Here is a 12587-nt window from a genome sequence, read left to right as displayed (position 1 = left end):
CTATTTATAACCATTGCCTAGCCTGTGGACTTTGGTGACATTTGACTTTTGTAAAGTCATTAAGCAGAAGAAGCATGTGAATGAGCCTTAGGCTGACAATATTCGATTTAAGTTTGGAAAAACAGAGTGCAGCTCAGTCCACAGTCAAAGTCTTAAATTATTAATTATTATATTTTCTTAATTCTAAGTCAAAGATGTTTGGTGAAGTATTATCAGATATTCTATATCTAGTTTTCCTTTTTTCATGCTTGTTGGATTTAGCTCCTTATGACTCCCTCATTGCAGGAAGGTGAACATAGAGTGTAGAGAGAAAGAGAGAGAGTGTCTTCTGCAGCTGTCAGTCAGTGTGAGTGTTGACCGTTGATGCAGCTAAGCATATGGGAGTGACACTTGTGATGTGATGGTCAGTGACAGACGAGCTCAAATAGCCTAATGAGTGACCAGTGGGTACTATCATTGATAACTATAACCAAATGACAGCAGGTCATTTCAGAGTTTAATTCTGTGTTTGAGAAAAATAATGCAGTATTATTTAATGCAAACAAGAGACAATTGCTTGGGAGTTGTTTCCCCTGTGGTCCCTCCCCTCAGTCCCTCTCTGCATACACACTCATGCACCGAGAAGAAGACAAAAAGAGCGAGAGTGAAAGCGAGGTCTTTACAAACTGACCATTCTGGATACTTTCCAAGGGTTTTGTCAGTCACTATGGAGATTTTGAAAAAAGTCCCAGCAGTGTAATTTCTCTGTTGTTACAATGGTTGAAAGGTATCCAGTAAGCTCTGTTCTACATTTTCTGTCAGGCTAAAGCTTAAGTTCTAGTAAGCTGAAGAAAAAATAATCACAGCAGATGGAAGGGGAAAAAAACCTTTGGAAAACCAGCAGTGAATAAAGTATGTCAAATATGAAAACACAATGTACTCTCTTTTTTTACTCCAAAAACCTCCCCAGAATAATAAAACATGTACAGTAAATATCAAAAGATTAAAAGAAGAAAATATTAAAATGCAAAACCCCTCAAGGGGTCACAAGATAAATCTGAAAGCTTATGGGTTGATTTATGTAGAAGAAAAAGTCTGAAACACAATTTGAAACTATTTACTTCATGTCAAACATTTTAGAGTTATCCTCAAAGAGCAGTTTCAAATGAACCAGAGAAGTTTAGAGAGCTGTCGTTTCTTTACTGGACCTGCTGAAGACTTAAAGAAGTAACTTTGTCTCACCCCGTAGGGTGTATATGCCCTTTTATACAGTCTGTGGTCTCAGCTACTGTTTTTATATTTTTTTATTTAATGTATTATTTTAACCCCAAAAAGTGCAGTATTTCCAGCTGTCATATTAAAGTGGTGGAGGAAAAGGTATTTGTCTCTATTCTTAGTTTATATATGATTCTTCTGAAAATGGAAATACTGAACTACAAGAATTACAAGTTCCTCAAACTAACATTCCAGCAGTGCTAATAACCTGCCCATCACACACAGATTTGACAAAAGCTCACTGGGGGCCCCTGGCATGGATTCACAGCCTTTCTTTTTCTCACATTTCAACTTACTTCAGTCTGATCTCCATTCACCCAATGAGGCGCAAAAAAAAGGCATTGTGCTGCTGCACTCCCTCTCCTAAATCTGCCAAGTAATGACCCACAAAGAAGCCAACCAATTTATTAGATTTCCCCAAGAACTTTATAAAGGGAGCTAAAGAAAAAATAAACTTAATATTTGATAGAGACACAGTCAGCGAACTGCATCCTACAAATACTTTTTTTTCAGCCAATAGGCACATAAAATAGTAATTTAACTGCAAGACTTAATTGCAATAAATTGGATAGACCCTGAATTTGTCTCTGTTTGTGTTTCAACTCTAGCAAAACATTTTGGACTTTGCTATGGTTACTGGGCTTGCGGGTGGGTGATTCACCATCATGGGGAGGTGAAACAAAGGATGCCTTTTTGCTGCCCAGTGCCTGCGGTTTTGAAGCAATGACATCCTAAAACAAGATTTAAATTATCTGATGCCTTGTCCCATTAGAGTCCTACTGACTCTGACAAATGTTTGGTCTTATTTGATTCTTCTTGTCCTTTTGTATAGTATTTCTAATTAGCCTCCCTGCAGTGCCATTGCTTAAGAGAAAAACAGGAACCTCAGCAACAAAAATGAAAGGACCTGAATGATAAATTCCAAACATTGCCAGGAATGGGAGCTATTTGGTCCAAACTTTGGCACTGGCAAACACCAGGCTACAAACAATAATTATGCGGCCTACTGTCTGCATTCTGCTGCTGCAGTTAGGTGACAGATCAGCAATACACAATCCCTGCTCTGTCTGTGACAATCCCGGCCTCCTCTGTCTGTCTCTGTGGCCAACACAGCCAGAGTCACATCATAATGGGCCTGGGAGCAGGAATTTATACTGCCCCCCCGCATCTAAGGCTCTATGTGAATTTCCTTTAACACTTTTAGTAACAGGATCCACTGTTTACAACTTTTTTTGGCCTCCTGTTTGGCGCATGTAGCTAAACTGGCATTTGTACATTCCTAAATTAATTATTCAATTTCATCAAGTTTTGGAAATGAAACAGGAATAACGCAAAAATATTTCAACATTTCACACCAGTGTGGTTTCCAAATTCACTTCAAAGTAAATGTTCATGTGACTCGGCCTTAACACAACCCTGACACTTTGACTTTATTAAGTTTCTTACGGTGATTGATTGAATTGCTGGTACTTTCCCAAAGTCTAGATTCAAGCCTAATTTAACTCATAAACAAAGCTGGAGTACAATTTAATATTGTTGTATTTAGGTGGTATTTTCATGTTCAATTGTATTAAATTGTATCGTAACTGATTAGCTAAAGTTACTTGTTTCTTTTTATTTATACAAAACATACATTATTAAGAATCATGACCTGATAGGAACCAGTCTGCATGATTACATTTTAACCTTAAGAAAATATAGCTCAAATCCATACGGATGCACATACAACTGTTAATTTATGATTTAGCTCAGACGGAGCTCTTTTTTTCAGCTTATGGTGCTTGATAGCTGGGTTTCTCTCTGCAAAGTCACAACTCAGGGGCAGCATGCCAACTTCAAACTACTGCAGCCGCCCAAAGGTAAAAATGGGAAACTCTCTGTGAAAGAAATGTTTGTGCTTCTAAGCTGTTATCAAACCGACAAACGTCACTAAACCAGATCAGATCTTCCTAGCTAACCTCTTTCATGTTTTGTAAAAAGTACATTTGCACCGGTACAGTGTGGTTGACAGTTGTAGGGTGTGTAAGGTGTCTCTGGCTCAGCTCTGCAGCTGTGTCTACCTTCACAAACACTGAATCTCTGCTTGTCAGCGGCACTGCAGCACCAACAGCTCAGTATGCAGAGAAAGAAAGACAGGCTGACAGAGCTCCTTTTATGTAATTCATGTTATTATCTTCTGCAGGACAATTTCAGTGGTAAGAAACTAAAAAAACATTCACCCAAAGCTGCTTAATTGAAAGACTTTTATTTGTTATACATCCCAACCTGTATGTGTGTGTAATAGATTAATGCTCATCCTGGAAGTGTTTGCTAGTGTTCTCTAAACCTGATTGTGAAGCTGCTCATTTTGCACAAACTGTGCTCCTTTTTCCCAACCAAGCACAAACGACATACTGCTCCAAACTCAAGCATCATGCACTGTAGCTGATAAGATGGGTATCAGTAACAGTATCACAATTAAGTCAGTAGCATAAAATGAGTCTAAAATGTGTCATGAAAGAGCCCTATACAAAGGATACAAGGAGAATATGACTGATTAAATGTATAAATTAATTATCATGAAGGGGTTTTTTTTGCATGACAATTATAGAGAGTGAGGATGAAATCCATGTTATTGACAGAGCCATGGAAAAACCTCTCCCCCTTAGTGATTCAGTTCAGTCTAGACACATTACAAAACCCTAGTAGGCTATTGTGATCTGCTCTGTCCTGAGTTGGACTTTAAGTATGTCCTTGCTGTTCTTTTCTATTTTTTTCACGAGTGGAAATAATAAACAGAAATCTGGGGAAAAGTAGTCACTCCTACTTTGCGGAAAAACAAACAAACAAACAAACAACCAAACATCAAATTAAAAGTATGTAGACGAGGCTACATCTAAAAGAATCCTTACAAAAAATGTTATTTGTCTTTTAAAATCGCTAACTTACAATCAATGTTTTTGTTTTTGCAGAAATTGTGATCCAGTTCACTTCAAGTCTTACCAAAGATATTACACAATAAAGTATCATTTTAAATGTGAACAGAAAGTAGGCTCAGCTTTGGTGTTTATGTCTGTCCCTCAGGTGCCTAACTTCCTAGAGTCCAGATAGGGGTACTATTGCACAAAGCAGGTGTTGGTCACTATAGAGGAAAGTTCTTATTGATGAGACCTTCCAAAATATGTGTTAACTAAAAGCAATAATCAATAAATACTTGTTGTCTGACATGCTTTTACAGTTTGGGTCGAAAGTATTTAATATTTTGTATAATTCAGTGATAACATTGAAACAAGTTATGAATTTAGAAGTTAACAAAAGCAGTGGGGGAAAGGTAGGGAATTCATTTATTTACTTACTTCAGACACAATGCTAATGTAAACCTGCAAGCTCAACGTAGTTACATATGAGTTAAACATTCCTATCCTGCGAGTGTCCGAAACTAACCAAGCTTTATCTGTCCCGCTCTGTGATTGGTTTGTCATGTTGTCACTCAAGTCACAGAAGGTTCATTTGTATGAGGAGGAGACTATAAATACGTAATGGTTCAGGGAACGCCTATTCAGCCTCACTCCGCCGATGCAGTCGGGACAGGTACAATACTTTGTCATTGACTGAAAACAACAAGCGAGATGTCAAGTTACAGACCAGGTCCACATTCTTCTTACAAGAAGATGTTTGGAGGGGATAGAATCACCTCGAGGACCACCTACTCCAGCCGTCAGTTCCCCAGTCAGGTGCGCTCCTCCCGGTTGTCCTTCGGTCTCTCCTCAGCTCCCAATGTCTACGCAACAAAGACCCAGAGGCTCCGGTGCAGCACGGCCATGCCCCGGCTCGCCTCCGAGAACCTGGACTTCTCCCTGTCCGACGCCATCAACAGCGAGTTCATGGCCAACCGCACCAACGAGAAGGCGCAGATGCAGTCGCTCAACGACCGCTTCGCCAACTATATAGATAAGGTCCGCTTCTTGGAGCAGCAGAATAAGATCTTGCTGGCGGAGCTGGAGCAGCTGCGGGGCAAAGGCACGTCCCGGGTCGGAGATCTGTATGAGGACGAGATGCGGGAGCTGCGGCGCCAGGTGGACCAACTGACTAACGAGAAGGCCCGGGTGGAAGTTCACCGGGATAACCTGGCGGACGACATCGACCGACTGAGGGAGAAGTAGGAGGCGTGGCACTCTGTCCTCTTTATAAACGCATGCACATTGTTTTATAATCCTTGAACCAAATATATAATCTAAATTATTAATGCTTAAACGCCCCCACCCCCTATAACGTGCCCAAATTACCTCAGCTGAGTCTAAACAACATTCAGTTTTTGTCACAGATGTTTGCCAGGCACTGCGCAAAAGCTTAACGTAAAACTTGCCGCTGCAGCTTTTATGTCTGAGGTTTTAATCAGTGTTATTTATGCATGAACAAACATTGGAGGCAAGAAATCGGATTTTCGTTGTTTGAAAAGTAGAACTCCCATAGCGTTAAAAATGTAATTTCCTATCCTTTTTGTCGTTCTTGCAGGTTGCAGGATGAGATTTCCCAGCGGGAAGATGCAGAGAATAACATGCAGAGCTTTAGACAGGTACAGTATGACTAGTGATGAAAGAAAACAAGAGCTTTTTCTTGGTTGTTGCAAAGGGTAGAGCTCTGGATTTGCTATTTCTGTGTAATGGTGGGGATTTAACAAAGATTTCAAAGGGAACAACCTTAGGAAGGCCCCAAACCCTGGTCTGCCCCACCTTCACTGCTGCTATTTATGTGTTTAACGCCTTAATTAAATAGCAGTTTACAAAAATATAAGATAAACTAGTTTATCTCACGAGTCTCACTTCTAGCAGGTTAGTGGTGTGACTGTGCCTTTTCTTCGCCTTGATCTCCAGTCTCAATCTAATTATTGCTCATGAACTCTGCAGAGACAGGAATCTCTTCTGATGGCACAACAGCAGATTCTAGTCATGAGCCCAAATAGCTGCAGAGCAGAACTGACCCTGCATGGCCTGGTACAAAAGGCCAGGTTGTGTCTGTCGAGTTAAATGAGGCCTGTAGTGAGAGGAGATCTTTTTAAGTCTGACCAGTCACGCTGAATGAGACGGACAGAAACACAATAACGGTGCCGACCCAATGTGGTTATCAGAGCGAGAAGACAAGCCACCATGTGATCCAGCTTTCTCGTTCTGGGAAGGCATCAGCAAATTGTGCTCTCAGAGATTGACTAACGAGATTGTTCCTATCACGGGGTTTTATTGTGAATAATGAAGTGATTATGGGTGTCACGAGAGAAAAAAAGCACATCAAATATAAAATTAACTGCATCTATGTGTCTGAAGAAAAGAAAAATTGTGGTGGAATTCATTAGAGTACAACTAATTCTCTAGTACAACTGTTTGTTTTTTGAGGAAGTTATCCATACATTTTACTCGTATGACCCTGTACGCATCAATAACAGGAAGGAAGGAAGTCCCTGTGGCATGCCATGATGGCACTGAGACAACAATGCAGGGTGTAGAGCTAGTCCTCACTCAGTCAGGCAGACAGTCACAATTCCAGCCGCGGGCCGGTTTGGGTAACCCTGCTGAATAGCTCACTTTGTTTATGGCTTTAGAGCAGGGGCAAAGCTGCTTCATTTGCTGATACCTCAATAACCGGCCTGCCAACGCCCAAACAAAGCACAGTGGTGTGGTACATTCAAGTGATGGAATGGAAATAAACATACTGTTTCTGAAATGGCACAATGTATGACAGTGACATGCTTTTGTCAACAACACAAAACTTGCATTATTAAGTAAAGTTAGACAATGGTGAGATGAGAGATATTACCTCTTTAAGTATTTGTAAAAGTGCTACATAAGTCTAATATATTATTTTACTCAGTGAAAGAGCTGCAATTGGAATGACCACATTTCAATCAAAAGAAACTGGAGATTTTCAGGATAATCGTGCAGCTAAGAAATAACAATTGGGATTAAGCACCTCCTGAATAACGCTTTGTGGCTCTGGGTGTTCTGGCACTGCCTCCCTTTATTAAATAACATTCCTTTTTTTTTTTTTGGGATGCCAAGAATCTGACTGGATTTTCTTGAACTTTCTCACCAGAGGTCAGGACAGGGAGACATTCAAATATATCATTTAGTTTAAGACATTACAGGGGCGATGTCTTATGAGCTTTGACTTTTTTCTAGTAAAATCTGAATAAATAACGATACATGAAGCAGATGAAATAGCACAAATTTGCCATTTTAATGATGTGAGCTACAAGTTATACAAGTACTAATAAAGTGAAATCCCCTTAACTTTACTAAGCCTAATTTAATGTATTTTTAAGTGTCTGATTTCCATTTCCTGATTGCCATTGCACATGTGATGCAGTATGGGACTGTGGTCTGAAATGTGCTGCAGTATACACAACATAAACTGCATCTACATTTGTAGCAACACTTGTCACGTGACCACAGTTGACTTTAATTGAATGTTTTTTTCACGTGTGACCTTGCCTTGCTACATTCATTTTGTGAGTCTCGTGTGTCTACACCTGTACTACATGTGAACGACCTTTTCCTCCTATGTCAGCAAATGCATCATTCATTATTCATGTCACCTTCACAAGTCACCCTTTTAAGAGTCAATGTCGCTACGCAGGATGTGGACAATGCTGCTCTCGCCAGACTGGACCTGGAGCGGAAGGTGGAGTCACTGCAGGATGAAATCAACTTCCTCAAGAAGCTGCATGATGAGGTAAGCGGCCTTCTCATGTTGCTAAAGCTGACCCAGTCTACCATGGAAACACTAAGCAGCTAAAGGCCCCTATTAAATACTAAATAATTTCAGGGATTTGTTGATCTAGCCTGAGTGCAAAATGAGTTCAATGCATTATAGAAATAATGATGGTGCCCCATACGTCTTAGAGGGTATGCAGTAACACTGGTTAAAAACGTATCATATTTGGTGGTCAGTGTAGATAATTTGAGTAGACAAAAGAAGAGTCTATGTACAGGCCAGTTCTATTGATTGTCTTGCAGGAAATGCTGGAACTGCAGAGCCAGATGCAGCAGCAGCAACATGTGCAGGTGGACATGGAGATCGCTAAACCTGACCTGACAGCTGCTCTGAGGGACGTCCGTCTGCAGTATGAGAGCCTGGCCTCCAAAAACATCCAGGAGTCTGAAGATTGGTACAAATCCAAGGTAGCGATTTTCAAGAAATTCAACAACAACATTATACAGTGACTACATCTTGAATAGAATACTTAAAATTTCACATTCAGATCCATACTGGCTATAATCCATACTTTAATGTTAAGACATGATGACATGACTTCTTGTATGTGAAAACAATTACTTGCAGTAATGAACAGGAACTGCAGGAAATAGTCCTTGACTCTTCACTTCCTCTTACTTCTGAGGATATTAGTGTCTTTCAGTTTCATCTTTTTGTTTTCTGTCTTGTGTTTTGGTTCAGAGTTGTTAGTAAGCAGCATTTCCAAACAAACATGAAAACATACAGTTTATGTACAGTATATGACACCTACACATCTCCAAACGTCTATAAAAGTAAGTATTCACTTCTGAACACTGAGCATTACATTTTTGAACCTGGAGCTGTTTGTTAACACGTTTGCTGTATCAATCTTTCGTTCTGTATAACGTCTTAATAACAACCTTTTTTGCGTGAACAATGTTCCCTTCAAACTGTTCCAAACACCAAACTGCTGTGTAACTTCTGCAAGCCTCCTATGTGACCACATCTTTCACAATTTACTCTTATCTGCTGTAGCTACTCTCCCTTGCCCTCTGACTCACCAGTTTTTCTGTCTATTTCTCTCGTTTTCCTTCCCCACTCTGTGTTTGCCCCCGGTTGGATGCCAGTTTGCTGACCTCACTGATGCCGCAGCCAGGAACAATGATGCCTTGAGAGTTGCCAAACAAGAGGCCAATGACTATAGACGCCAAGTTCAGGCACTTACTTGTGAGGTGGATGCCCTTAAAGGAACTGTAAGTATTCAGCTATAGGCTCATGCTGTGAAATACATTTACTATGCAAAATGTTTAGTTTAGTTTAGTTTATTAGTTTATTTGTCAGGGACAATGTACAAAATACATTAATCTTTCGAAAATATGCTTTGTACCAGATTTAGCGAATGCTAGTTTCCATCTGCTGTCCCCGGGCAGGTGCACACAGGATTAAAACATGACATTACAAATAACTGTCAGTAGCACAAAACAAATACATGCAATAACCCAATGTTTTCAATAGTGAAACAAGAATCACATTGAACAAAAAAAAAGGCTGCAAGTTTAAATAATGACACAAGAAATAGACTAACATCAGGGAGAGTTTATTGTAACAACCCCCACAGCGCCTTCATATAAAATTAGTTATTTTCATTGCTCAAGTGTCATTTTGTCATCTCTTGGCTGTTGTTCCAGAACGAGTCTATGGAGCGCCAGATGAGAGAGATGGAGGAGAACTTCTCCCTGGAAACAGGCGGTTACCAGGACACCGTCGGGCGTCTTGAGGATGACATTCACAACATGAAGGACGAGATGGCCCGTCACCTGCGAGAGTACCAAGACCTCCTAAATGTCAAGATGGCCCTGGACATTGAGATTGCCACCTACAGGAAGCTGCTGGAAGGAGAGGAGAGCAGGTAACGAACACCTCGCAAAAGTCAATCAAGCGGGAAATAAAAACACACAATGTTCATTTTATAGATGTGTGTACTTTCAGAGCATTGAGTATATTCAACTCAGATGCACATTGTTATTTATTGACTGTACTTTTCAGGATCTCCACTCCTCTGCCAAACTTCTCATCCCTTAACCTGAGAGGTACAGTCACATTATGCATGTTGAATTCACAGCAAGTATGTAAGTATTGTTTTTTTATGGCACAGAATCATACAAAGCACTGTTTTTCTTTCTTAGAAACGATGATTGATTCCAAACCTCATGTTGAAACCACAACAACTAAGAAGGTTCTCATCAAGACCATCGAGACCCGGGATGGTCAGGTAGGATTTACTTCCAAGTTATTTGAAATCAGTTACAGTAAGTACTTTTTTTTTACATTAATCTGCTCAACAACCTTTTCTGACCTCTTCATCCTTGTTCAGGTGATCAACGAGTCAACCCAGAACCATGACGACATGGAGTGATAATGTCTCGTTCTTTTCCAAACAACCAACTAAAGCAATAAAACGATACACAATTCACGGGGGCTTCAAGCAAGCAAGCAAGCAAGCAAACCAACAACACAAAAACACAGCTTCTAAAAGTGCCTTTGTAAGTGGTGATTCAGTAAGCCTGTTAGCTGACACACAGACTGTATTTCACTTTCTCTTCTCTGCTGAAAGTATTCTCTTTGTCACATTTGTGTAGACACAATAATGAAATCAGCACAACATAGAAATCCTTATTTAGGTTAAAAAATATCTTTCTTTGTAACCACGGTAGTCTTTTTGATCAATACGGCATGCACACTCCAGGAAATGCATATGCTAGAGATGTCACAATTGCCTGTATACAGCAATAAACCATGGAAGACTGCATATCAAACCTGTGTGCAAAGTGTAATGCTTCATTTTCAAACTATAGTACTGAAGAAGCATTGGATAAAAAAATCCTTTCATTTAGGAAAGGGGGTGTGGTTATTATTTTAAGTACCAGCTGCACTGTTAAGATTTCCAAATTGAAGTTTGAAGAGGGCTATTATTTTATGTTTTTATCTAACCTTATTTGACCAGTGAAGAAACTTGTCGACGTCTCTTTTCCTGAGAGAGTCCTGGCCAAGACAGGCAGAAGCACAGCTGACTAAGTTTCAAGCAAATAATTAGCAGCCATTGTCCTAATGTCACTATTTCTTACAAGTAGGTAAAAGTGTTAAATATTAGATGTCACAATAAGCAAAACTGATTCAGAGGTAAAATTATGCAAACGTGGTTTGTATTATTATCCTTTATGTTTCCTAACATGAATAACATGCTGCTACTGCTACTACTACTACTACTGTAAAGATCATTAATAATATTTTTGTTAATGAGTAAAAAGAAAATGTATCTGTCCTCCCTAACAGGTAAAACGTCCTGCATTTTTATGTTTAAAAAGGGCTTTGGGACAGTGCTGGAATCAGATCTTTCTAATTCAGGCGTCTCTGCAGAGACCTCAGATTGATGTATGATTATCTCACAGCTTACTTCACCCTGCTGAACCTAACTCTAAGGCATTTACACACATAAAACACAATTTATTAGAAACACTTACCAATTACAACTTAACCCTAATCATTACATTTCTAGTCAGGTCAACATCTCTTAGGCAATGCCATTAAAGACTCAACTCTAAAAACTTCTCAAACAGGTTTTTTTTTTTTTGCAAGGCTGTTGTTTTTAATTCCAAAATGTAATAGAGATGTCCACTCATATATTGTAAACTCAGTGTGTTTTCAGTGCCCAGTCCTGGTTCTCATAGGTGAATGATAACATTCTGGACATGGTTGCATCCTAGGTTCATTAACATCTTATTGACTGCCTTCATACATAATAAACAGAAGTTATAGTCGTGCATTTGCATTAAATGTTTGCAAAATTACAATAAAATTCAAAAAGAAATGTGCAAATTACATCTACAACAAGGATCAGGTGACATGAATAAAAAGCTCCAGAATGCAACTCAAGGATAGACTAAAAGACTCTTTGTCAGCAATATATTGTATAAGAAGTGTACAGACACTGAAATAAAGTTAATGAAGTTGTAATTTTTCAAAGGCCATCAGTACTACGTGCTTTTAAACATAGACCATGCACTACCCTAACATATGTTTTGTAAAATCTTTAACTAAGGCTCAGTTTTGGGACTTTTGAGTGATTATATATTTTTACTTTATATACCTATTTCTTCTTTACTTCAGCTCATAGCAATATATACTTCTTTCTACTCAACTTTTCTGCAAGTTTGTATAGTAGCTGCTGTAACTTTTTAGATTGAGATTTTAGATATAAACCAGTTTATGCCGGCTTTATAAATGTTGGGCAACAAACATTATCGCAATTGAGAGTAACAACGAAATATAAAACAGCGCAATTTGTTTTTAAATGGGCAATTTTTCTTATAATAATATAATGTAATCGACTATTCTTTTAGTGCACATTTTACAAAAGCATCTAATGTTATTTTAGTGTGTAGTAGTTATGGTTCTAAAATTGTCCCTGCAAGATGAGTATTTTTTTGTTCTTTTATTATATGTATTGGTTGCCTACTTATAAAAGTGATTCACAAATCAAATGTACTTTCTCTAAACCTTCTGTACTCGACTGCCATCTGTCGGTGTTTAATGATAATTGCTCCATCACCAGTGGCAGGTCATTT

At 39.1% G+C, this 12587-nt stretch overlaps 1 protein-coding gene across 1 annotated transcript; it reads left to right on the top strand.

Moving 5' to 3' along the window:
* Positions 1–4784: 4784 nt before the first annotated feature.
* LOC306826226 (vimentin-like) lies at positions 4785–10778 on the top strand. Its single transcript, XM_079347415.1, has 9 exons — positions 4785–5392; positions 5749–5809; positions 7864–7959; positions 8244–8408; positions 9090–9215; positions 9651–9871; positions 10009–10052; positions 10149–10234; positions 10337–10778. Exons 1-9 carry the CDS (start codon positions 4863–4865, stop codon positions 10376–10378), a joined length of 1371 nt encoding a protein of 456 aa, XP_079203541.1. The 5' UTR covers positions 4785–4862; the 3' UTR covers positions 10379–10778.
* The last annotated feature ends 1809 nt before the right edge of the window (positions 10779–12587 follow it).

The sequence above is a fragment of the Symphodus melops genome, assembly GCF_947650265.1.
Source record: "Symphodus melops genome assembly, chromosome: 7".
Taxonomy (NCBI): domain Eukaryota; kingdom Metazoa; phylum Chordata; class Actinopteri; order Labriformes; family Labridae; genus Symphodus; species Symphodus melops.
The sequence above is the reverse complement of the archived record's forward strand: the minus strand, read 5'-3'. Positions and strand labels throughout refer to the sequence as shown.